The sequence below is a fragment of the Symphalangus syndactylus genome, chromosome 5, assembly GCF_028878055.3.
Source record: "Symphalangus syndactylus isolate Jambi chromosome 5, NHGRI_mSymSyn1-v2.1_pri, whole genome shotgun sequence".
In the NCBI taxonomy this organism is placed as follows: domain Eukaryota; kingdom Metazoa; phylum Chordata; class Mammalia; order Primates; family Hylobatidae; genus Symphalangus; species Symphalangus syndactylus.
The window spans coordinates 58,997,732-59,024,510 of record NC_072427.2 but is presented as its reverse complement, the minus strand read 5'-3'; the positions used below and the strand labels follow the sequence as shown (position 1 = coordinate 59,024,510).

The 26,779-nt window shown below is 39.8% G+C and overlaps 2 protein-coding genes across 2 annotated transcripts in view; one reads left to right on the top strand and one right to left on the bottom strand.

Moving 5' to 3' along the window:
* The window catches only part of AVEN (apoptosis and caspase activation inhibitor), a 182,158-nt gene that overhangs the window by 34,048 nt on the left and 121,331 nt on the right, over nucleotides 1–26,779 (top strand). Inside the window, exon 2 of the mRNA XM_055278593.2 lies at nucleotides 5,396–5,573. Coding sequence (XP_055134568.2) covers nucleotides 5,396–5,573 — 178 coding nt within the window. The remainder of the gene's footprint in view (nucleotides 1–5,395; nucleotides 5,574–26,779) is intronic.
* Nucleotides 1–26,779, bottom strand: part of CHRM5 (cholinergic receptor muscarinic 5) — a 103,462-nt gene that overhangs the window by 63,161 nt on the left and 13,522 nt on the right. The gene's annotated exons all lie outside the window — the stretch shown is intronic.

Sequence of the window (26,779 nt, the reverse complement as noted above, 5' to 3'; positions counted from 1 at the left end):
AGAATCACTTGAACCCGGGAGGCGGAGGTTGCAGTGAGCCGAGATTGCGCCACTGCACTCCAGCCTGGGTGACAGAGCAAGACTGTCTCAAAAAAAAAAAAAAAAATTTTTTTTTCATCAACTTTGGGAAGTTTTCAGGCATTATTTTTCTTCCTTTTTTTTTCTTTTTAAGAGACAGGGTCTTGCTCTGTCCCCCAGGCTTCAGTGTAGTGGCAGAATCACAGCTCACTGCAGCCTCAAACTCCTGGGTCAGCTGATCCTATCACCTCAGCCTCCTGAGTAGCTGGGATAACAGAGGTACACCACCATACCTGGCTAATTTTTATCTTTTTCATGGAGATAGGGTCTTGCTATGTTGCCTAGGCTGGTCTTGAACTCCTGGCCTCAAGCAGGCCTTCTGCCTTGGCTTCCCAAAGTGCTGGGATTACAGAAGTGAGCCATGGTGCCAGGCCCACCCATTATTTTCGACTATTTTTTTCTCCTGTGATAGGTGATTTTTGTCCTCCAAGAATTTTGATATGTTTAAATTCTAATCCGCAGTACCTCTGAGTGTGATCTTATTTGGAAATAGGTTGTTTGCAGATGTAATCAAAGATAAAATAAGGTCTTACTGGATTAAGGTAGGCCCTAATCCAATATAACTCATGTCCTCATAAGAATGGAGAAGATGCACACCCATAGAGGAGAAAATGCCATGTGAAAATGGCAAAGGAAGGAATGCTAAGGATGCCAGCAACCACTAGAAGCTGGAGAATGTCATGGAACAGATTCTCCCTCAGAACTTCCAGAAAGAGCCAACCCTACCAATACCCAGATTTCAGACTTCTAGCCTCTAGAACTGAGAGAGAAAAACATTCTGTGGTTTTAAGCCATCTAATTTGTGATACTTTGTTATGACAGCTGTAGGAAAGTAATACAGTACCAGGAAGGGGTGCTGCTCTAACCAATACCTAAAAGTGTGGAAGTGGCTTTGGAATTGTGTAGTGAAGAATTTTAAGGTGCATGATAGAAGCAGCCTAGGTTGTCTCGAAGATACTGTTGGTAGAAATATGGACATTAAAGGCGACTCTGAGTAGGTCTCAGATGGAAATGAGGAACATGTTACTGGACACTAGAGGAAAAGCATGCCTGGTTTGAAAGTGGCAGAGAATTTGGCTGAATTATGTTCTACTTTACAGTTCTAATATGTCTATGTAAGGGGCTGTCAGCTCTTCTGTTTGGAGAATGACGTAGACTTATCACGACAATTCTTATTATTAGGAAGTTGATTCATTTTTTTATTTCATTTTTTCATTTTCATTCTGCAGAGCAGGTGAAGTCAAAAACGACCCTTGCCTATTGGAAAAGCTGCAAAACATTAAGCTACTCTTTCTAGTTGGGAATCTCAATTTGTTTTAAATGGATTTGTGTGTGTGTGTCATTGGACAAGATAATAGCTCGGCAGTAGTTTGATTATGTAATAGGTCTTCAGCTTATTAATCTAAATGGATTCCTGTTAATCTCTGAACAATGCAACCAGTGACCGATGTCCAGGTATTAAATATTACAGTGAAAACCACCAGACTAATTTTGTAACGATATTTATATGAAAATGATGCCTTTATCTTCATAGTTTTCACCTTGTTTTCTGATCAGTATTTTATTTGCTCTGTTCTTTTTCTCCATATTGAGGCTTTGCATATTTTTATTTTGTCTCAGATCTTTGCACAATGAAACTATAAAATCTCTAGTTTTTAAGATACATCTTTCAGTTACATCAAATGTCTTCTAAACTTTTTTATTATTATTATTACTTCTTGCTACTCTCTTGTGAATGAAGGCTAATGGCAGCTCTGTTTGTCTCTGCATTTGGGTAGGGGTAATGAGATCCTTGTTCAGTGGTTCTTCTAATTTGGGGACTGGCGAGTCATTCATGTGCACAAGGATCAGCCTATTATAAACACTTGGCAGGACCATTAATTCGGTCTAGGTCTCCCACTTTCCATTTCAGTGCTTGTTTCACTGCATTAATGGTTCCTTAGGTGTTTCAGATCATAATCCTTTTTTAGATCAAGGTAATTATTTTGCCCAGATTTACATTTTTGCCATGTGTTATAGCTATGTTCAGAGGTTTTATAGGTTTTATACTAACTGGAGAAGCCTCTCTGAACTCTGTTCACCCAATGGGCCAACAAAAGAATATTGAATTTTCCCAGACAAAACCCTGCTGGTGTTTTCAGCTCTAGTTCTGTCCCGCAAATTCTCATCAGTTACAAGGCTATTTTTTTTTTTTTTTTTTTTTTTTTTTTGAGATGGAGTCTCACTCTGTTGCCTGGGCTGGAGTGCAATGGCCTAATCTTGACTCACTGCAAACTCCGCCTCCCGGATTCACGCCATTCTCCTGCCTCAGCCTCCCGAGTAGCTGGGACTACAGGTGCCCGCCACCATGCCCAGCTAATTTTTTGTATTTTTAGTAGAGATGGGGTTTCACCATGTTAGCCAGGATGGTCTCGATCTCCTGACCTCGTGATCAGCCCGCCTTGGCCTCCCAAAGTGTTGGGATTACAGGTGTGAGCCACCGTGCCCGACCAAGGCTATTTTCTGTAGAATGTTCCTGGTATTTGTTATTTACATAGCAGATTCTAGTATATGCCTTTAATCTGCCAGCATCTTTTGGTTCTAAGAAACTTGCGGGAATGCTCTAGTTTTCAGGCAGTCTTTGCAGTCCCTAGACCATAATGTAAAATGCCATCTTTTTGTTTTGACAGGGAGGCTTATGATGCTATTTGTGGGTGAAAGTGATCTTGAAAGTCCAATTAGTCTATTTCATGAAAGTGTATGAAAGTTGATTCAGGTGAGGATTATTGACTAGTGTTAACTTTGTTAAGTGAATGGTTGGGGAACTAGAAATTTACAGTGGATCAAATAACACTGCACAATTTCCTAGATGAAAGAGGGAAGACATATCTGTACAGTGGGTGAGTGGATCAGACTTCATTATCCAAACCCTGTGGTCCATCTTAGTTATTATATATAGTGCTTATGTTTATTCAGCCATCTTATGTGATGTAACAAAGGGTTCAAAGCACCATCTGTAATGTATTTTAGCCAAAAATATTTAGCGTGACTCCATTGAGCACTTACATTTTTAAGGTTAGTTTATAGATAATATTGGAGATAAAAAAATCTGTAAATAATACCATGAGGAAGCAACCAGACCTGGCCTGGCCTTGTCAATAAGTCAGTGTCGTAACAATAGGGATGGTGCTAGATTCAAAGAGACTTAAGGAATAAACAATTAGATACAATTCCTGGTCCTGGATTGGATACTGTCTTGGAAAAACCAGCTGTATAGGACATTTTTTGGGTTAGGGAAATTTGGAACTAGCCTGGGTGTTATAGGAAATGAAATTTATTAAGTGGAGAGATGAAGAATATCTTTTAAAAATCTGGTGACCAAAAAGAAGTATATATAAATATATACATAGAAAAAGATCTGGAAGTATGTGTACTGAGGGGTTAGTGGTACTCTGTGGGTGAGGGAATTTGGGGTTTTTATTTATTTTAGTTTTGCTTGTCTTTTCCTCCTGATTTTCTCCAGTGCATATGTCCTGTTTCTATGTTAATAAAAGCTTGGTTTTTTTTTTAAGTCCACACTAACCCATCCTATACAAATGAGTTGTTTTAATAATTTTACTCATTTTTTTCTTGATAAGGATTTTGTAATGTTTGGGACACATCTTTGAACCATGTCTTTAGATTCTACATGCATCTCTCTCTTTTAAAAATTTTATATTCTATTATGAAAAAAATTAAATACATGCAAAAGTAGATAGAATAATAATACGATGATTTTCCATGTACCCATCATCCAACTTCAGCAATTAGCAATGAAGTATAGTGTATTTCATGTCTATCCACCATTCCTCTCCACCCGCTATTTTGGCGCAAACCTCACGTGTCCTGTCTTTTCATCCATAAAGAGTTCAGTGTTTATATCTAAAAGTTAACAACACTTTAAAAAATTACAATACCAGTATTATAATAAACAAACAATAAATTAGTGGTATTTCCTTAATATAATCAAATATCCAGTCATTATTTTTCCCTGTTGTCTCATAGTCATTATTTTCTCTAGATTGTTCAAATCGGTACAAATAAGTTCCCTACATTACAACTGATTACGCCTTCGGCTCTTTTGGTTTATAGGTTTCTCCATCCTCTCTTACCATTTTTTCTCTTGCAGTTTATTCATTGAAGAAACTGGGCTCCTTATCTTCTAGAATTGTTCACATTGTGCATCTTTCTGTGTGCTCTCTTAACCTTTCAGTGCCCAAGACTGGAAACTCTTCTCTAGCATGCATCTGAGCAGAGTTCCTATTTAAAAATCTATACAACATGGTCAGTTGTAATACAGGGAACTTTTTTATACCCAAGCACTTTCTTTTCTATTGAATTAAGATTTTGTGCCAGCTTTTTTCTAGGAGCATTGTGTATGTGTGTGTGTCCACATGTATACAACTAGTTGCTCACACAGATGCTGCCTGAAAAATCACACAGGCAAGTTGTAGAAATTGAGCCTGGAGAGTGCTAAGAGGGTACCTGAGAGGGCGCTCACAGAAGGCTATCAAGGGCAAATGAAGTGGCCTTGACTTTGTCAGTAATTTGTCTCCTCTCAATATTTAAAAATAGATTTGTGTCAATATATAACATCAGAACGTTCATTAATCACCTATTTGGATGGTTCTGGTCATAACATGTATTTATTCCAAACTCAAGTTGTTAATAAGAAGTACTAAAACAAATTTAGATGTGGAATGGTTTTCATTATTCTAGAGTATGGAATCACACGTACAAACGTAGTACCATGTAAATTCACACTCCATTTCACAAGTCATTGTCCCTCACTATATGTAATAGTGTTTTCCTAGTAATATATGTTTAAGTTAAATAGTTTTAAATAATGTCATACTTTCATTGCTCTAAAAAATTAAATAAAGCTTATAAACATGTTTATGGAATGTGTTTGTAAAATCCATATCCATAAATTGAAAGGGAGAGTTGATGTCCATCCTGAAGTCCTTTGAGTTTAAGATGCTTACAGCCTTGATTATTTCAACTGGATGAAACAACAATTGAAATCGGATACATAGGGATAGATTTTAGAGATCAGCTACACAAATGTTCAGGCAGCTGCTTGCTAGATTTCCTTTTCAATGATTACTGAAAAGTTCACCCTGAAAGAACACTCTGGTATAGTGTGATTCTCTTAAAATAATATTTAATATCTTCAGACAGCTTGGTCTATTGCTTTTTATTGTTATGTCTATGGACTTTTTTGTTTTATTTTACTGGGAAGTCTACTAAGGTCAGGATTTCCACTGCCTACTTATCGATTTGTCTCTAATGATTGCAGGTTGAAGATGACAGCGATGCAGAGACCTATGGAGAAGAGAATGATGAACAGGGAAATTATTCTAAAAGAAAGATTGTCTCTAACTGGGATCGATATCAAGATATTGAAAAAGAGGTCAATAATGAAAGTGGAGAGTCACAGAGGGGAACAGATTTCAGTGTCCTCCTTAGCTCTGCAGGTATGAATTCCAGTTGCGTGCATACTGTTTAGTGCTCTAAAAGTTGCACAGACATTTTATTTATAGTTTTAAATTCCACTTTTATAACTAGCAATTTATCCTTTGTTCTTTGGATTTTTAATTCAAGTAAAGGACAGTGTTTCTAATGGCTTGTAAGGGAAAAAAAATGATGTTTAAGTGGAAGTAAGGGTTTCCATGTACTGATGTAGAATGACTAAAGTCTTTGCGATAGATAAAAGCCTTTCTATAAGTGGAAAAAGCTGAGCCATGCTGCTGTAAATTTGATAGTCTGAGAAACATAAATGTTTTCTTTGATATTGGAGGAAACATTCCGTATATTTGTAGGAAGCATTATAAAGTTTCTAGAATATATGTTCTCTTTTTTTTTTCCTTTTTTTTTAAGTAGCCAGGCATATACATAGTAGTGGATATGCACATATTGGAGCCATATGCACTTGAACACCAAGTTTTTGTTTTTGCTTTTGGATAGTCTTCTCTGTCAATACAGTGGAAAACCTAGCCTTTCCGTGATCAGCTGTAATCTAAGATTGATTGCACCTTGAGTGATGTGATGCTGGAGAGCAGTAACAGGGAAGAATGGAGGAGTGCTGGGTGTACAGATGGCTGCAGGGTCCCTACTAAGGTGTGGCGTAAGAATTTAAAGAATAAGTGGAAGATAGATTAGTGATTACCAGGTGTTGGGGATGGGAGGGTAGGAGGTGGATGTGGTTATAAAGGGGCAGCATGACAGATCCCTGGGATGCTAATACTGTTTAGTATCTTGACTGTGGTGGCAGATACACGAACCTACACAGGTGATAAAATTGTATAGAACTTAACATACACACGTGCACAAATGAGTATGAATAAATTTGAATAAGATTGGCAGATTGTATCAGTTTCAGTGTCACTCTTCTGGTTGTGATATTACGGTTTTGCAAAATGTTATCATTGGGGGAAACTGGGCAATGTGTACAAGAGATCTCTCTGTATTATTTCTTTACAACTGTGTGTGAATCTGCAATTACCTCAATAAATTATTGTCAGGTTAAAAAGATATAAAGGATGCAGATGTGAGAAGCAGAGAAGTAAAACAAAAATAATACTTTGGGACTGCTTTGAATTTTTTCTTCCTCATGACTTTGATGTTGCTGTTTAATTCTACCTTTCTTCTTTATCTGCTTGTATTTTTGAATGCCGGCACCAGACTAAGGACAATAAAGTGATACATTCTCCTCTAACTTAATAGAATATGCTTTTCTGATCAGGAAAGAAGTAGATCATAAAATTGTGAGTCAGAAGTACAGGATTCAGTTTGTCATTACCATAGATGATTCAAATAGCATAACTACTTTAGGTTTGTGGATTGCTCTCAACTCATTGACTATTCAAGGATTGGTAACACTGAATAATTTTTCCCGTCAAATGAGTGCTTCCATCTTGGTACCTATATTTTGGCCAATTGTGGGTTTATAAGCACTTTTCTTCAAGGTGGGAGAAGGGGAATGAAGGTAAAATATGAGCTGGTTGGTTTTAATTCTCAACAGCTGTTCTGCCAAAAGATCTAGGGGGAGAAAATTGAAGTAATACAATGAAATTAACTTGTGGACTAAAGTAGATTTAATTCAGTCAGTTGTGTAGTCAGTTACTAGTATCTGGCAAAAAAAGATACTTCATAAATGTTGGAAGGCAGTTAAAAATTCTAGTCCAGGCTGGGCATGGTGGCTCATGCCTGTAATCCCAGCACTTTAGCAGGCTGAGGCGGGTACATCGCCTGAGGTCAGGAGTTCGAGACCAGCTTGACCAACGTGGAGAAACCCCGTCTCTACTGAAAATACAAAAAATTAGCTGGGCATGGTGGCGGGCGCCTGTAATCCCAGCTACTAGGGAGGCTGAGGCAGGAGAATCGCTTCAACCTGGGAGGTGGAGGTTGTAGTGAGCCAAGATCGCACCACTGCACTCCAGCCTGGGCAACAAGAGCAAAACTCCATCTCAAAAAAAAAAAAAATTCTAGTCCAACCTAGCAGGTTTGTCCTCTGGTTTATGATTTTGCTTATTTATTTTAGCATTTTATTTATAATTAAAAACCTGGCGTGGATTGAGTCTCTCATGTATTTTTCTTGTAGTCTCTTTGCTTACTGATTTCTTCTGAAGTGGCTTGTTTATCTGTGATTGGTTTTTTAGGTAATTGCAGCCGTCCTGTCTTTTGATATGTGCTTACATTTCTTTCCCACTCTGTTGCTTTTTTTTAAAATCAGTTTCTTCTCACGATAGCATAAGACTGAGAAGAGCTTCCATGCTTTCTTCATACTCAGTGTTTTGGTGCTATATTGGTTTACTTTCGAGAGGTCAACTTCATTCTCTGATGATAAAAATTCTAGAGTATGCAGTGTTCTCTAGGTAAGCTGACTATACTCCTTGAAACGATTCTGCTTCCTAGTTTACTATCCTTGTTTGTATAAATATACAACTGAGAAAAAATATTGTTGGCTCCTTAGGTGTGCAATCATAAACTTTTCTAGATATTGCCAAATTGCTTTCCACAGTAAAGATGAGAGAGTTCCTAGTGTTTGTCATCTCTGCAAATACATAGTACTGTTGGACTTTTAAATTGTGACCAGTTGTTTGAATGGTATCTAGTGTAGTTAATTTAACAGATATTTAAGTACCCATTGTTCCAGCTATTGGCTTAGAGGCTGGACATAGAGTGGTGAACAGAACAGATATAAACACCTGCCTCACAGAGTTGACTTTCTAGAGGGTAGAGACAAACAAGAAGAGTATATAAAATGTTAAATGCTATAATTGCTTAGAATAGAAATAAAATGAGGAAGCGCTGTTAACCAGTTTTAGAAGTAGCCAGGGGTCTTACTGAGAAGATAACATTTGAGCAAAGATCTGAGGAGGGTGAGGGAGCAAGTGAGGATATCTGTGGGAAAAGTGTCCCAGGCAAAGGGAATAGCAAGCTCAAAGGCTTTGAGATAGGAGGATAGGGAATCGCAAGGAAGGCCAGTGTGGCAGAAGCAAAGTGAGCGAGTATGCGATGGGGTCAGAAAGGCATTATTCAGCCAGATCGCATAGTATTGTAGACCATTGTGAAGATGTTTTCTTTTATTGCGAGTGAGATGAAAAACCAGTGGAGGGTTTGAAGAGAAGAGTGATATAACACTCCTGTGTTAACAGGATCACTCTGCTGTGTTGGAAGGAACTGAAGACTGGCAAGAGGGCAGCAGGTAGACTAGTTAGGAAGCCACTGCTACTACTAGTAGCAGGTAGACTAGTTAGGAAGCCACTAATAATAAGCCAGGTGAGCAGTGGTGGTGGTTGCTGGGTCCAGAGGAGAGCAGTGGAGGTGGTGAAAAGTGGTTGGGTTCTAGATCTATGTAGAGGGAAGAGCAGAGAGCACTTGCAAATGTTGGGTATGAGATAGAAAGATATGTAAGGATGACACTAGGTTTTTGGTCTGAACAGCGAGAAGAATGGAGTTGCCCTTAACTGAGGTGTATAAGTTATAGGAGATACTCAGTGTTGCATATATTAAAATTGAGATGTCACTTAGATACCTGTTGCAGTCAGAATTCCTTAAGAAATGTCTGGCACACTCAATATAATTGAACATTTTGACAAACGAATCATTTACAAAGGTATGTGTAGAGTATAATGAAAGCACTGAGGTAGTGCTGTGTTGAGAGGGCAAGTAGCAGCAGAGATGTTACCACCCTAGTTACTGGAAATTTGAAGAGAGTCATAGAGAGTTGGCCTTGGGAGAATGAATTACCTTCGGTGAGGGGACTCAGCCAGTGAAGATGACCCCACTCTGAGAGAGTCAGAGGAATAAACATTCTCTTCCTGTCTCTGCCAAGGCTTCCATAAGTCTAACCTACTGGAAGCCAGAAGACAAGGGAAGTTGTAGTCCATACTGGTCAACCTCCTAGGGCAGAACAGGATGGAGAAGGGTGGAGGATAAATCTGCATTGGCACACGGAAGAGACCCAGCACAACATCTAATAGGTGACATGGAGCAGGCTGCTGGATGGAGGAATGTGGGGTTCAGGATCCAGGCCTGGGCTGGCAATAATACATTTGGGTGATGCCAGCCTATAGATGATATTTAAAGTCGTGAGAATGTATGAGATGACCAGGGAAGTTATTACCTAGAGAAGTACTGATTCCCAGGTACCACAGTGTCTAGAGTTTAGGGGAAAGAGAAGAAACCAGCAAAGGAGACTGAGCATGAGTGGTAGAAGAAAGAACCAGAGAGTGTAGTGTCTTTAAGTGTTTTGAAGCGGGAGGAGAGATCTGTATCAAATGCGGTTGATGACAATGAAGAATTGACTGTTAAATTTAACAGGAAGGCTATTGGTGATCTTCACAAGTTCAGTTTTGTTGGAGTGGTGGCATAAATTTTTTCTTGAATTTAAAAAGAATGTGGGAGGAGATGTTTGAGACAGCAGGTATAAATGACTTAATTTTAAGGAGTTTTGTTATAAAGGAAAGGAGAATAATGGGCTGGTGGGAGAAGTGGGTCAAGACTTTTTAATTTTTTCTTTTTTTGGCATTTCTTTTGTGGCGACAGGGTCTTGTTATGTTGCTTAGGCTGGTCTCGAATTCCTGGGCTCAAACAATCCTGCCTTGGCCTCCTAAAGTCCTGGAATTACAGATGTCAGCCACTGTGCTTGGCCAGTTAAGACATTTTTTAAAGGTGGGAGAAATAACTACATGTTTACTTGTTGATAGATCCAGAAAAGAGGACAAAAATCATAAGGGGAGGGGTGAGAATTCCTGGATCTATGTTCTTTAGTAGATATGAGCTTGATAGGATCTATTGTGCAGGTGGAGGGATGGCCCATTGCTGGGGCTTGGGCAGTTTTCCAACTGTAATTGGAGGAAAGGCAGAATATATGGGCATAGATATGGGTAGATGTCATGGGGGCTTGAGGAAGTGGTCTAAGAAAACCATGGATAAGTGTTGTGGAGGAGGTACTGGAAGTGGATGGAGAGAGTAGAAGTAAGAAATAGTTGTTGAGGAAGTGGGAAAGTATAGTTTCCTATTTTCCAAATAGGAAAATGTGGTATAGATGTTGGGTAACAATAGGGGCCCACATGAAGTTGGTATTCATAAATTTAAGGTGAGAACAGGTATACTTTTCCCTGACTCATATTGTGCTGTATGGGTGCAGGCCCAGAAAGACCGGACGGAAGGGTAGGACTTAATCATGATTACAGTTTAGCAGAGCAAATGCAATGAAATGAGAGAGGGAAAAGGAGATGATTAGAATGATTGACATGAATTTAAGTGGGATAAGGAAATAAGTGAAGATATGAGAGAAGATGAGGGGCAGTAAAAAGATCGTGGGATTACAGGACTACAGATTTTTCAGGGCAGAAGGATTGTTGACCTTCTTGAGAAAGTGTAAGTTGGAGAGGTGGGAAGTGGTGGCTGTAGATTAGAATGTTTGACATTGAGATTTGGTGGGGCAGAGGGTTGCAGATGATGGTAATGATATAGTCTTATATAAAAATATGGGTGTGCCTGGCTGTGAGGTGGTGTGGAGACCTCGTCTTTGGAGTTTTTAGTTTATATTTCCTTAGTTATTACTGAGGTTAACATCTTTGTATTTGTGATACTTGCTTTCTTTGTGAACTGCTGCTCCCGTTCTTTGACCCTTTGGCTATTTTGTTTCTTATTGATTTGTGGGTTAAAAAAAATGTAGTCTTGATACTTATCTTTTGATATTTGTGTTTGCAGGTATCTCCTGATATGAGATTGACTTCTATAGTGGTGTCTTTCAGTGCATTGTTTTAAATTTTAGTTGAATTTATCAATTTTCTATCCTACTGTTTATGCTGTTTTATGCCTTGAGAAATCCATCTTTCCCCCAAGGTTAAAGATGTTCTTCTCTATTTTGTTCTAAAAGTTCTAATTTTGCTTTTTTTCCTGAAGAGTGTTACATTTTATTGTTTGCTACATTCTTGTGCCATGGTTTTCAGCTCCATCGGGTAATTTAAGGTCTTCTCTACGCTGTTTATTCTAGTTAGCCATTCTTCTAATCTTTTTTCAAGCTTTTTAGCTTCCTTGCGATGGGTTCGAACATCCTCCTTTAGCTTGGAGAAGTTTGTTATTACCAGCCTTCTGAAGCCTACTTCTGTCAGCTTGTCAAAGTCATTCTCCATCCAGCTTTGTTCTGTTGCTGGCGAGGAGCTGCGTTCCTTTGGAGGAGAAGAGGTGCTCTGGTTTTTAGAATTTTCAGCTTTTCTGCTCTGGTTTCTCCCCATCTTTGTGGTTTTATCTACCTTTGGTCTTTGATGCTGGTGACCTACAGATGGGGTTTTGGTGTGGATGTCCTTTTTGTTGATGTTGATGCTATTCCTTTCTGTTTGTTAGTTTTCCTTCCAACAGTCAGGTCCCTCAGCTGCAGGTCTGTTGGAGTTTGCAGGAGGTCCACTCCAGGCCCTGTTTGCCTGGGTATCACCAGCGGAGGCTGCAGAACAGCAAATATTGCAGGACAGCAAATATTGCCACCTGATCCTTCTTCTGGAAGCTTCATCCCAGAGGGTCACCCACCTGTATGAGGTGTCAGTCGGCCCCTACTGGGAGTTGTCTCCCAGTTAGGCTACATGGGGTTCAGGGACCCACTTGAGGAGGCAGTCTGTCGGTTCTCAGAGCTCAAACACCGTGCTGGGAGAACCACACCTCTCTTCAGAGCTGTCAGACAGGGATGTTTAAGTCTGCAGAAGTTTGTGCTGCCATTTGTTCAGCTATGCCCTGCCCTCAGGGGTGGGGTCTACAGGGCAGCAGGCCTTGCTAAGCTGCAGTGGGCTCTGTCCAATTCAAGCTTCCCCAGCCACAATGTTTACCTACTCAAGTCTCAGCAATGGCAGACGCCCCTTCCCCTGCCAGGCTGCTGCCTCACAGGACTATCTCAGACTGCTGCGCTAGCAGTGAGCAAGGCTCTGTGGGCATGGGACCCACCTAGCCAGGCATGGGATATAATCTCCTGGTGTGCTGTTTGCTAAGACTGTTGGAAAAGCGCAGTATTTGGGCGGCAGTGTCCAGATTTTCCAGGTACAGTCTGTCACATCTTCCCTTGGCTAGGAAAGGGAAATCCCCTGACCCCTTGCGCTTCCTGGGTGAGGCAGCGCCCCGCCCTGCTTCAGCTCGCCCTCCATGGCCTGCACCCACTGTCCAACCGGTCCCAATGAGATGAACCAGGTACCTCAGTTGGAAATGCAGAAATCACTGTCTTCTGCGTTGATCGCGCTGGGAGATGCAGCAGCATTTTAAAAACCCAAATGATATAATGACACACTAATGGCTTATGACCTGCAGTTTGGTGTGGTCTGAAGCATCTGATTCATTTAATCATTTCAGTAACTTCAAAAAATGTCTGAGCAGAAACTCTTTAGTTTAATTAGGTCCCACCTGTCAATTTTTGGTTTTGTTGCAGTTGCTTTTGAGGACTTAAGGACTCAAAAATTTTCCCTTGGTATCCAAGAGGGATGGTTTCAGGATGCCTGTGGATACCAAAATCTAGGAATGCTAAGTCTCTGATATAAAATGGCACAATATTTGCATATAACCTATGCAAAAAGTATAGATATCTTCCTTTATATACTTTAAATCATCTTTAAATCATTTATAATATCTAATGCAATGTAAGTGCTATGTAAAGTTTTACTGTATTACTTTTTATTTGTATTTTTATTGTTGTATTGTTATTTTAAAATAATTTTCTTTATTCATTTATTTTTAGAGAGACAGGGTCTTCCTCTGTCACCCAGGCTGGAGTGCAGTGGCATGATCATAGCTCACTGCAGCCTTGACCTCCTGGGCTCAAGCCATCCTCCTGCCCCAGCCTCCTGAGTAGGTGGGACTATAGATGTGTGCCACCCATGCCTGGCTGATTTCTTCATTTTTTTTGTAGAGACAGGACCTTGCTATGTTGCCCAGGCTGGTCTTGAACTCCTGGTCTCAAGTGATCCTCCCTCTTTGGCCTCCCAAAGTGCTGAGATTACAGGTGTGAGCCACTGTGCCTGGCCAGTATTGTTATTTTTTATTTTTAAAAAATAATTTTGATCTGTGGTTGGTTAAATCCGCCAATATGAATGGTTGCCTGTATGTTATTTTTTCTTCCCAAATTAGCTGCACCTCTGGTCCAGTTCTCAAATGCTATTTGGAAGATAGACCTTTATCTAAGAGTAGAGAATATAGAACTTTAAGAGTAGAGAATATAGAACTTTAAGAGTAGAGAATATAGCTTAACATATATTCTCTAAGTAGATTTCCATTGTAACAGTGAATTTTTGAAGACTGGTAATTAAAAAGTGAATTTCTATTTCACACACAGTGTATGTATATGTTGATTCTCACTTTGGAAGATAGTTTGCCATTTTCTGATAAAACTGAAGATCTAGCACTTTCACCCTTAAAGGATACTCTAGAGCAGAGGTCCCCAACCTTTTTGGCACCAGGGACCGGTTTTGTGGAAGACAATTTTTCCACAGACTGGGGTGGGGATGATGGTTTCAGGATGATTTAAGCACGTTACATTTATTGTGTGCTTTATTTCTATTATTATTACATTGTGATATATAGTGAAATAATTATACAACTCACCATAATGTAGATTCAGTGGGAGTCCTAAGCTTGTTATCTTGCAACTGGATGGTCCCATCTGGGAATGATGGTAGACAGTGATAGATCATCAGGCATTAGATTCTCGTAAGGAGCATGCAACCTGGATCCCTCACATGTGCAGTTCACAATAGGGTTTAGCTCCTATGAGAATCTGATGCTGCTGCTGATCTGACAGGAGGTGGCGCTCAGGCACTAATGCAAGCAGTGGGGAGTGGCTGTAAATAGAGAAGAATCTTTGCTCACTTGCCCACCACTCACCTCCTGCTATGCAGCCCGGTTCCTAACAAGCCACAGACAGGTACTGATCCATGGTCTGGGGGTTGGGGACCCCCTGCTCTAGAGAAACTCCAGCACGTGTGTGCCCAAATGTTCACAGCTGTATGTTCAGAAGAGCCTCAGATGGAAGCAACACAAATATTCATTAATAGTGGAATGAATACTTAAATAAGTGGATGAATCTTTTCAACATAGCATGAAGTAAAAGAAACATGCCCACAGAATTCATTAGTATGATTCTATTTATATAAAGTTCAAACACAGGAAAAAAAAAACCCCTATTTTTTAGGGATGTATATTTATTTATTTTTATTTAATTAATTAATTTTTTTTTTTTTTTGAGATGGAGTCTTGCTCTGTCGCCCAGGCTGGAGTGCAGTGGCATGGTCTTGGCCCACTGCAAACTCCACCTCCAGGGTTCATGCCATTCTCCTGCCTCAGCCTCCCAAGTAGCTGGGACTACAGGTGCCCGCCACCACACCCGGCTAATTTTTTTGTATTTTTAGTAGAGAGGGGGTTTCACTGTGTTAGCCAGGATGGTCTCGATCTCCTGACCTCGTGATCCACCCGCCTCGGCCTCCCAAAGCACTGGGATTACAGGCGTGAGCCACCGCGCCTGGCCTGGGATGTATATTTACATACTAAAGTGACAGTCAAGGAAATGATTATTCCAGATATCAGGATTGAGGTCACCTCTAGTAGGGAGATGAGGTGTAATGATTGAGGAGGGCCAGATAGCAGGTGTGGTATTGGCAGTATTCTATTTCCTGGCCTGGATGATTGTTATTTATGTTGGTTTAACAATTATTCTATAAGCTCATATGTATTATCAATTTTTTTATTTTACAGATCTCTTTATAAAAGGAATAAAACTCTTTAAAAGTGGATTTCTAATGGTAAAATTTCTGTTACCACCATAGAGGTGGGAACCATTTTTGGAGAGGCAGCCCTTTCCAGCCTGCTTCCTTCCACTTGTGCCGCACGGGCACTGCCTGCTCTGTTTGTTTCTGACCACTGACAGTGACACTCTCATTTATATTAGTGGTGGATATGGGAATGGGGACGGTTGTTCAAAGTCATACTTTTTCTGGTAAGATTGTGAGTCTTTAGGTGTCTTTGTTGAACTCTTTCTGTAAGTCTCTGAAAGAGATAATCATGCCTTTAGCTTTTGTTTTTAAACAGTATTCTTGCAGTTCTAAGTTACGTTTCAAGAGCTTTGAAAATGGCACCCTACTCTTACCTTCAAACGTAAAAAGTAAGATCTATGAGAAATTTCTTCTGCCTTTCATTTTTTTCCCCAAAAGTCAAATTATTGAATTCATGCCATATGCGTTGTCTGTTCCTTTCAAGATGTCACAGATAGCCAGAGTTACAAAAATGTTTAACAGTGTGAGTAGAATGCACTGGATCAATATTGAAGAAAACATGGGGAAAATATTATGTGCAAGTCTATAAACACTATTTTTAGAGATACAAATAAAAACGAAATAACCAGACTGCAGTTTGGTCAGTATAGTTGTTGTCTGTGCATATTTTTGCTTAAAACTATTATATATTTTTTTCAATTTAATTTTATGAAAAGCTATTTTGGGTAGGAAATTTTAATTGTAATGACATTTGAATTTCTTCCCTCCTCCGTTCCTTGTGCCAACAATTAGACTGAAGGGAAAAGAAAGGATATGACTCTAGCAGCCTGTACTTTCAAATTAAACCTTGAACCTTTTCTTTCCATGAGGCAACAAGACAGTTTTATTTGTCCTCATTGATTCAGCTCACTTTTTCCCTCTTCTTGTATATAGTTTGTACTAATATAGTCTCATATTACAAAGGCAATATAGTAGAAGAAAATTCTTCCCTTTGATATTTAAAACATCTGAAATAACACAAACAGAACTATACATTTAAAATTTTTTTTGTTTGTTCTGGCTGACAGGCTAAAAAAATTTTCAATTGGATAACCAAAAAAATAAAAAAAAGGAAAACTCCGATAATAAAAAAACTTTTCCTTATAGCCGAATATTGAATATTGGGCCTAATTTGATTTTCTTTTTTCTTTTTCTTTTTTTTTTTTGAGACGGAGTCTTGCTCTGTCGCCCAGGCTGGAGTGCAGTGGCGCGATCTCGGCCCACTGCAACCTCTGCCCCCCCGGGTTGACGCCATTCTCCTGCCTCAGCCTCCCAAGTAGCTGGGACTACAGGCGCCCGCCACCACGCGTGGCTAATTTTTTGTATTTTTTTAGTAGAGACGGGGTTTCACCGTGTTAGCCAGGATGGTCTCAAATCTTCTGACTTCGTGATTCCCCCTGCCTTGGCCTCCCAGAGTGCTGGGATTACAGGCGTGAGCCACCGTTCCCGGCCTGATTTTCTTTTTAAAAACCTTCAAAAGATAAGAGCAGAATTTGTGTCCTAAACTGCTAGTCTCCAGCGCCATTTTGTGTTTTCTGTTGTTTTGAAGCAATTCTTTGTTTTTACTGGTCCAGCTGCACCATTTTCATCCTCCTGAACTTTCATTTTCCTGCTCTGAAGTTGTACATTTCCTTTAGCAGATCCAGCCTAGGCAGCTTTATTTCCCTTTCTTTTTCCTTTAAATCTATGACCTTTTGATTCTCATTTGTTTAGGGATTCTTGGTGATTTTGCATGAGTTTTTTCCAGTGTTTCTTTTTCTACCTTTCCGTCTAGTAATTTCCACATCTCTTCCTTGTTTCTTAGTCATAGGTTACAATTGCTGGCTGCTTCTGCTTTATTTAGTGTTTCTTTAGCTTTTTTCTTAAATAGAATTAATCTCTGTTTTGCTCTACTGATAAAGTCTGATCCATTTTATTTCCCCATGATTTGAGAAAAGGATATGTGAGTGCTTTCTACAGGTCAGATTATCTAAGTCACCCCAAAATTTGAGCAGATATCCAATCTAGACATTCCATTTGAGTATCCTCAGCACTTCTGGTTTTGTTTTTTTTTTAAGTTTATTTTTGTGGGTCCGTAGTGGGTATATATATTTACTGGGTATATGAGATATTTTGGTACAGGTATGCAATGCATATTAATCACATCATGGAAAATTGGGTATCCATCCTCTCAAGCATTTATCCTTTGCTGCACTTCCATTTTTCTTCTTGCTTTTGCTTAGCTCTGAATTTAGTTTATACTTTGTTTTGCTTCATTCTTGTTTTGCAAAATAATCCTCCTTGAAAAGTATTAGAAGGTCTGTATTTTTATACCAGGGTTCAGGGCCGGGGTCTCTATAAACTTTTTATTGGATTTAATACGGTCAAACACTGCACATGTTGATTGCTTAAATGCTTTGTGTAATGTTTTTCTCATTTGAATATTTAGTACTTGACCTTTATCTTCTAATCTTTAAAAGATTAGACATAAGATAATTATGTCATCAGGGTCTGCATCCATTGGGAAGCCTTTCATATGAATGGATCTGGTTTTACATCATTTTTTTCTACTCATCGGTTGCCAGAGGGACATTTTGTACTAATCAGAGGGAGGTTTGTTTGGAAAAATCTTCTGATTTTAGTTTTATCTGTATTTTCATTAGTTCTGCCTTTGATTTGTTCAGTGCTTCTATTATATTAAAATCTGTGGTTAGGTAATTTAACCTGTTGAATTTTGTTATTTCCAGAGGTATGTAGCTTTCATCTAATTTAGTCTGTTCCTTTTAAAAATTTGTCTTATGGCAAATTAAAGTCATCAAAATGATACTTGATTTGATGGTGGTAGGTTTCGGTCCCTAGAGCCGCCATTGTTTTCACTATCACCATTTTTGGCTGCTGTGGTTATCTTTCCGGTCCCAGGCCCCCAGAGCCGAGCCATAGGATCGCTAGCAGAGACGGTACTTTCAAGTTCACATGAAGGACTGAATGTTTATTTTTAAATGTTTATTATTAGGTAATTTAAACTAGTTATACTAGACATGGCTTAATGGGAGAACATTAGTGAATCTTTTTTGAGTTTAACTTGTATTCCAGATACTCTGCTGGTTATCAAATGACTTATATTCCAGTTACTCTTCAGTTAGACAACTGGCTGCATCATCATATCATCTGGGTACTACATTCTTTTCTTTTCTTTTTTTTTTCTTCAGACAGGGTCTCACTCTATCGCCCATGCTGGAGGGCAGTGGCGTGATCTTGGCTCACTGCAGCCTCTGCCTCCCAGGTTCAAGCGATTCTCCTGCCTTAGCCTCCTAAGTAGCTGGGACTATAGGCACGCACCACAACGCCGGGCTAATTTTTTTTTTTTTTTTGAGACGGAGTCTCACCCTGTTGCCCAGGCTGGATTGCAATGATGCAATCTCAGCTCACTGCAACCTCTGCCTCCCGGTTCAAGCGATTCTCCTGCCTCAGCCTCCCGAGTAGCTGGGATTATAGGCGCCCACCACCATGCCTGGCTAATTTTGTGTATTTTTAATAGAGATGGGGTTTCACCATGTTAGCCAGGCTGGTCTCAACTCCTGACCTCAAGTGATCCTCCTGCTTTGGCCTCCCAAAGTGCTGGGATTAGAGGTGAGCCACTGAGCCCGGCCTCATCTGGGTACCATGTTCTAATAGCATCTAGTGTATCTATCTCAATTGCTACTGTCTCTTCTTTGTATGATTATCTTTTAGACTCATACCTCTCCTTAAAAAAATTAAGATAATTTTAGGTGGGTTTTGGGAAGGAGAGCAAATAAATGCTTCTGATAATGTTGGAAGTTGGTAAATTCTCTTTACTTGCTCTGGAAAGATAATAAAAGGTTAGTTTTGATAAAGTCCTTAAATAAAATCAGGGTAGAACCTCTTCTAAAATAAAACACATGAAACATGAATTCAGAGACTATGAAAAGGGACGTCTGTAGCATTAGTATTGTGGTAGGAAAGGCATCTTTTCAGTAGTGTGCCTGAAGTGTAGTATGTGTGTTTAGGTAGTGGAATAGAAGGAACGCTTGGTGGGTGTCAGGGGATCTTAGTTTTGGTTTTGGTTGTCTTAGAACCTTTTTTTTTTTTTTAAACTCCAAGCAAAACCAGCTGTTAGAAATAATACCTCCTTGCTTTAATCTAGGGGTAGTTGTGAAGATCATGTGGAATTATTTTACAAATTATAAAGTTCTATACAAAAGCTAAGAATTACTTTTTAGGTGAAGAGAAACAAACTGTTGGGTTAGAATATACTGTGGGTCATATTTGAAATCAGGTCATTAACATGGGGCTGTCATTAAAATATCCAAGCATGGTACTAACATATATATGTCATTAGAAAAATAAAACAAACGATCATTAACTCATTTTCTCTTTTATTTAGCTTTTTTTTGTGTGTGTGTGTGGGATTTGTTGAACTATTTTAACTTCTGCAACTATAGAGGTGATACAGAGAACTTGAAAGATGATTAAAAATAAGAAAAACAGGATTTATGATGAAAGGTTTAGGATGCTAAGCAAAAGAAGCCTGAGAAATGGTTTAATAATTCGTGTTTTCCAAGCTGTAAAGACAAAGGAAAAAAAAATCAAATGTGCTTAAACTAAAATGCAGGGGATTTAGATTAGCCATTTGTGTTATGAGTGTTACCTGGGCTTCCAAGGGAGAGTTGGGAAATCACCTTTACTGAAAATCTTTCAAAATGGATTTGGTTTCATTTAATGGAAATGGGTTCAACAATGGTCCTTCTTGCTGCATGGGATACAGCAAAGTCATGTTATCAAGGAGTTTTTTCAACCCTGTAATTCTGTTCTCTTGGCTTTTAATTTTGGGATAATTCTACAGTGTTTTACCTGTGTGTTAAGCGAGCACACCCAGTGTCCTCAGAAGGGTTAGGCTTAATAAATAAGCAAGGCGTGTGTGTGTAAATGAGCCCTGTGGCCACTAGTGACCCTGCAACTGCAGGTGACCTTAAGCTAACAAGCTGATGGCAGTCATCAGTGCTGTCATTTCCTGAAACCCACCAAGTGTAGGCTCTGTGTGAGATGTGTTACATGGGCACTTTCTCTATTTCATTAAATCCTAACTTTAACCTAATAGGGTAGGTTTCATTATCTCGATTCTATACGTGTTGAAACTAAGCCTTAGAAATAAAGTTCAACAATTTGTACAAAATTCTCTTATTTCTTAGGTGCGGAATCAGGATTCAAACTTAAATATGCCTGGCTTCAAGGTTGGAATTTTTTGCACTTGATACTGTTCATTAAAATCAAAATATATTGTTGATTATCTGAAACTAAAAAGAAAATCTATGTTTATTATGTATCACTGTCTAAGAAACACATGTTTATTATGTATCGCTATCTAAGACACATGTCTTTTGGCCTATGGAAGTTGGTCGGGTGGTTTTCCTTCTTGATGCATTTCACCTACTTGTGTAGACAGTCACAGAGAATGCAGGTCTGTGTGGCCATAACCAGGGCATGCAGACCCAGCAGGACCTGGTTAGGGTTTTCCATGGGGCCAGAAAGCTTCCTAGGCATCCAGGGTGTGATCCCACTCATCTTGGGGCAGCTTCTGCGTGCAGCACTGATTATGAATCTTCTAGGCATGCTTGGCATGCTTGTTTGCCAACTTGTAGCAGAAGTGGTTCCTGCCTTCTGGGGCCACATTCTTGCAGTTGAAACAAAAGCCCAAAGAGAGAAAGAGAGAGAGAAATAGAGGAGGCCCACAGATGCTGGTGGACCAAGCAGCTGGCAGCAGCCTTGACCTCAGTAGAATAATTCTGGTAGATTTGGGAGCTCATGGTTGGTTGGAGACAAAAACCACTGTTAGCTGGTCTGAGAAGAAGGGGATGGGCAAGGAGATGGTCCCAGAGGCTGCAACTGGGGAGGAGAGTGGAGTGTAATCATAGACTGGAGTAGGGAAGACCTTGAGTCTGTGGGTTTATTCCATCCTAACACTGTGGAGGCAAGAGACTGCCTGGTGGCTGTCCATTGTTTTTCTCTTTTCCTTTCCTGGCCTTTCCCTTTCCCTTTCCCCTTTGTTAAATAAAAAGCAAGCCAGTATAATAAATGAATTTGATCTTAGTTTATCAAATGAAAAAGCCTTCAAATGTACCTTTTCCAATGGAAAGGTGACATATGCAAAAGAATAAAGCACATATGGGATACTGCATTGTACATTCTTAGTCACTGTCATATGTGGAGTGGGATGGAAAGAACATCCTCAGATGATTTGTTGTGAGAATACTACATTGGTCTCAGAATTTTCAGTGACCTGAGAATGGAATTAATGCTAATGAATTATGAATATATACTGTTTAATTTAGTGGCATTGAGTGGTGAGGATGTCAACATACTGCTTTTCATAACCTGTGATGAGAATTCTTCCTGGAAAAGTAAATCTATATTTTATCTGTTTATTTAGCACTTGAAAAGAACCTGGGCCAGGTGCGGTGGCTCACACCTGTAATCCCAGCACTTTGGGAGGCCGAGGTGGGCGGATCACAAGGTCAGGAGATCGAGACCATCCTGGCTAACATGGTGAAACCCCATCTCTACTAAAAATACAGAAAAATTAGCTGGGTGTAGTGGCGCGTGCCTATAGTCCTAGCTAGTCAGGCGGCTGAGGCAGGAGAATCGCTTGAACTTGGGAGGCGGAGGTTGCAGTGAGCCAAGATTGTGCCACTGCACTCCAGCCTAGGCGACAGAGGCAGACTCTGTCTCAAAAACAAAACAAAACAAACAAACAAAAAAACTTGATATAGAGCCTTATGGTCATGATCTATTATATCCTGTGTATTGCACGTGAAGGGAAATACTGTCTTTAATAATGTTACTGCTTGTTTTTTAAAATCATTAAGTTTCAGAAAGCTTGCTTTCTTTACCTCTTACTTTCTAGCTAAGTAGATAATTAATGTGGTTTTATATTTACCTTTAAAATTCTGTAGTTGTAGAGTCTTCTGCCTTGTGTTTATAAAGAGTTTATAAAAATTTACAGTGGGCCAGGCGCAGTGGCTCACGCCTGTAATCCCGGCACTTTGGGAGGCCGAGGCGGGTGTATCACGAGGTCAGGAGATTGAGACCATCCTGGATAACACGGTGAAACCCTGTCTCTACTAAAAATACAAAAATAAATTAGCTGGGCGTGGTGGCGGGCGCCTGTAGTCCCAGCTACTCAGGAGGCTGAGGCAGGAGAATGGCATGAACCTGGGAGGCGGAGCTTGCAGTGAGCCGAGATCGTGCTACTGCACTCCAGCCTGGGTGACAGAGTGAGAGTCCATCTCAAAAAAAAAAAAAAAAAAAAATTTACACTGAAATGTGGGGTTTTCATGAATAACCCTGAGAAACAAAAATCAACTTAATAGAATCCTAAATTTGTTATGCCATCATGAATTTCTGCCTCCATGGGGGAATGCTGTGTGAGTCAGATCTGTCAGAGAGATATCAGGCACTTGGGCTTTCTGATATTCTGCCCTTGAAAGAATCATGAACCTTTCAGTATTAGAGAAGAATCCTTAGAGATAGTTCTTTCACTGAACATTTCTTGAACTTCTATTTTTGAACATTTCCTAGAAATTAATAGAATGAAGCTTAAAAAGATTAAGTGACTGTGTGCATGGCCACAGAATTGGGAACAGTAGTCTTTGGCTTCAAACTCAAGATTTCTAGCTTATGGGTGCTTATTTACCAAACACTAAGGAATCAGGTGTATCATGCACCATGTCAAGTGCTGAGGGTACAGAAATGCCTACAACACAGTGCCCGCCTTTCAGAATATTGTTGGGAGAGCTGAACTGCAGTGGCCCAGACTGCTCCTGATGGGTATGTCAGGAATGCAAGGCTCTGACTGCTCTTTGTCTGAATTTCTCATAGTTGTGTTTCCAGCAAGCAACCCTGAGGGATGAGGTAATATCTCCCCCAGGGCTGCTTCCACTTACTCAAGGAACTTACTCTTACTGAAAAAGAAACACTGAGCTGAGGGCATGCACTCAGCTCAGCGTTCCTTTCTAGTAACAAAGGAACACTCAGCTCAGTGTTCCTTCCCTGTAGCAAAGCCCACAGCATGTACAGGACTCTTTGAATTACCACTCTGAGACGGGGGCGATGAGGAACCAACAAAAATTAACATGAAGTTTGACTACTCCTTTTGCCAGAGACACCTTTATCTCTGGCCCAGGTATCTCATGTCTTCTGCTAGTACCCGTGAAACAGTAACAGGCTAACCTATTAGCTTACAGATAAGGTGGAATCTCAGACCCTACATAGTTATTGGCAAATATCTCTTGTGAGGTGATATAGATGTGAGGAAACCAACAAATACAGTTCAGTGTGGCAGGTACAGAGTGCTGTGGGATACAGAGTGCTGTGGGATAACCCAGGGCACATGGTTCATGATGACAGAGCTTGCTGAATGAGTGAATGAACTGTTATTTGTGGTTATTGGGTGTGATTTACTGCATCAAAGGTCCCTATGTTTGCTACTAAAGTTTATCTCATTTTTAAAGACCGAAGTCCTGGGAAGATGTTTGTTCTTCAGTGAAAAGCAACTCATGTAGAAACGTACCATGAATAGGCTGGGCGCAGTGGCTCACACCTGTAATCCCAGCACTTTGGGAGGCCAAGATGGGTGGATCACCTGAGGTCAGGAGTTCGAGACCAGCTTGACCAGCATGGAGAAACCCCCGTCTCTACGGAAAATACAAAATTAGGCGGGTGTGATGGAGCATGCCTGTAATCCCAGCTACATGGGAGGCTGAGGCAGGAGAATTGCTTGAACCAGGGAGGTGGAGGTTGCGGTGAGCTGAGATCACGCCATTGTACTCCAGCCTGGGCAACAAGAGCGAAACACTGTCTCCAAAAAAAAAAAACAAACAAACCTACCATGAATCTATTCTAACAGGTGAGGAAAGTGGTTGAGTTTGCAGAATATCTTGTATGTAGATTAACTTAGTACTAAATGACATTAAGGCCCAATTACTTATTTTGTAAACTTTTTGTTTTCTAATATTTTTTAGATTTTTCAGAAGAGTTACAAAGATAATACAGTGAGTTTCCATGTACTTTCTACCCAGCTTCCCTTAATATTATTATTTTATATAACCATGGTATCTTTATCAAAACTAAGAAATTAACATTGGTATACCACAGACTTTATTTGCATTTCTCCAGTTTTTTCCACTGATGTCCTTTTTCTCTTCTAACTCAGGATACCACATTGCATTTATTCTTTGTATTTCCTTAGTCTCTTATTTGTGACAGTTTCTCAGTCTTTTCTGAACTTGACACTTTTGAAGAGTAGACCATGTTGTAGAACGTCCCTTAATTTGGGTTTTTCTGATTTTTTTTTTTTTTTCATGATGAGGCTGAGATTATGGATTCTGAGGGAGAATACCCTAAGATGATGTACCTTTCTTGTTGGATCATGTCAGTGGACACAAAATATTTATAGGACTTACTGCTGATGATGTTAACTCTGATCACTTAGTTACTCTTAGTTACCACTTAGAAACCTCTGTAGGTTTCCCCCTGTGAACTTCCTGTTTTTCTCTTTCCATTTATTGTTCACTAGCAGCGAGTCACTAAGTCTCGCTCACACTCAAGACGATGGGAGTAAGCTTCATCCATGGAAGGAGGAATTTCTGGGCATGTGTTAAAAACAATGACAGTAAATAATATTTTGAGGCTATGCAAAGATACTGTTTTTCCTTAAAAGTTCAGGGGAACTAGTTCTCTCTGAATGAAGCCAAGAATTGCCTTGGACAAGAGGTCAAGTTATAATGACTAAACACTTGACCTTTTTATTTATGCTTTACTGCAGAGCTATCTATATTATAAATGGTGCTATTCTTGTGTCATTGACCCTTCTGTCAATTTCTTTGAAGAATGGAAGCGTTTATATTAACTGAATGGGGTTAATGAGGGTACATTTGTAAAACAAGGTGAAATATCGGTAATTGATTTTAATTTCTTCCTCATTAATCAGTTACAAAAAGCTTAATTTATCTTTTGTCATTTGTTGGTTACCAAGTAAGAAGCCATACACACACACACACACACACACTCATTTGTTGGTTACCAAGTAAGAAGCCATACACACACACACACACACACAGACACACACACACACACATACACAGTATGGACATATATGTATATGGTTAGCTATATCCCAAGTGATTTATATATCCATGTCTAAAATCCATTGCTCAGAAAAACCTGCCTTAATGCTGTGCTTCTTGTGCAAGAGACAGTCATGGTCCATGCAGTTAAGAGGTGCAGTCTTTTCAAAAATTATCCCAACAGGAGTTGAAGGGTCAGAAGGAGGCACGTCTCAAGGATCCAACAGTCATCCCAGGACATGCTAACCATTTGGCTCATCTCCCTCAGAAGTTGGGATAATTCTAAGGTAGCCTTTGTTGCTTTAGGGGTGTTGTCCAGATGGGCTGGTCCAGAGAGAGAGAATGTGGTTAATGTGTTTTTCGATTCATAAGGGGAAAACATCATGGTATTTGGATGTACAACATAACTACATTCTTTACTGCTGTTCTTGGAAATGCCGTAACCTAAACAAATTCTTGTTTCCATTACTAAATTCAAAAATTTTGAGTCAGTGCAGTCAGTGCAATGCTAGATATGGGTAAACATTTGTAGCATTTAAAAAAAATTGTAAAATCTTAAAAAGGATCAAGATTTGGCAGTGCTGAGTTAATAGTAGTCAATCAAATTGAATTTGACCATTGGGACTGAGATTTGGCCTCTTAACCATATGTTATTGCTTTGCTCCAGAAAATATTTTAGTAGTATTGTCAGAAATACTTCCATTTATTTTTTTCCTTTTTTAATTTTTATTTTTGGCACAGCATAGCATTTGGTAATTCTTGGGGTCATTACTAGGGTTTGGATTGGGATGGGAGAGGGTGTGATCTTATAGGAATTTGAAATTGAGAAGGCAGCACTGCTGAAAAATGCATTAGGGCCAACCTCTGAATTAGATTGGCTTAGTTTGTTGGGGGCAGAGCTGCAGATGCAGCTTTACATCTGCAGAGATGTAGGTGTTAACGAATGTGTTAAAATAACTCTTATTTAGTGCTGGGTGTGGTGGTTCACGCCTGTAATCCCAGCACTTTCGGAGGCCGAGGCAGGCGGATCATCTGAGGTCAGGAGTTCAAGACCAGCCTGGCCAATATGGTGAAACCTCATCTCTACTAATAAAAAAAAAGAGAAAATACAAAAATTAGCAGGGCATGGTGGCATGCACCTGTAGTCCCAGCTACTAGGGAGGCTGAGGCAGGAGGATTGCTTGAACTTGGGTGGTGGAGGTTGCAGTGAGCTGAGGTTGGAGTGAGCCAAGATCGCGCCACTGCACTCCAGCCTGGGTAACAGAG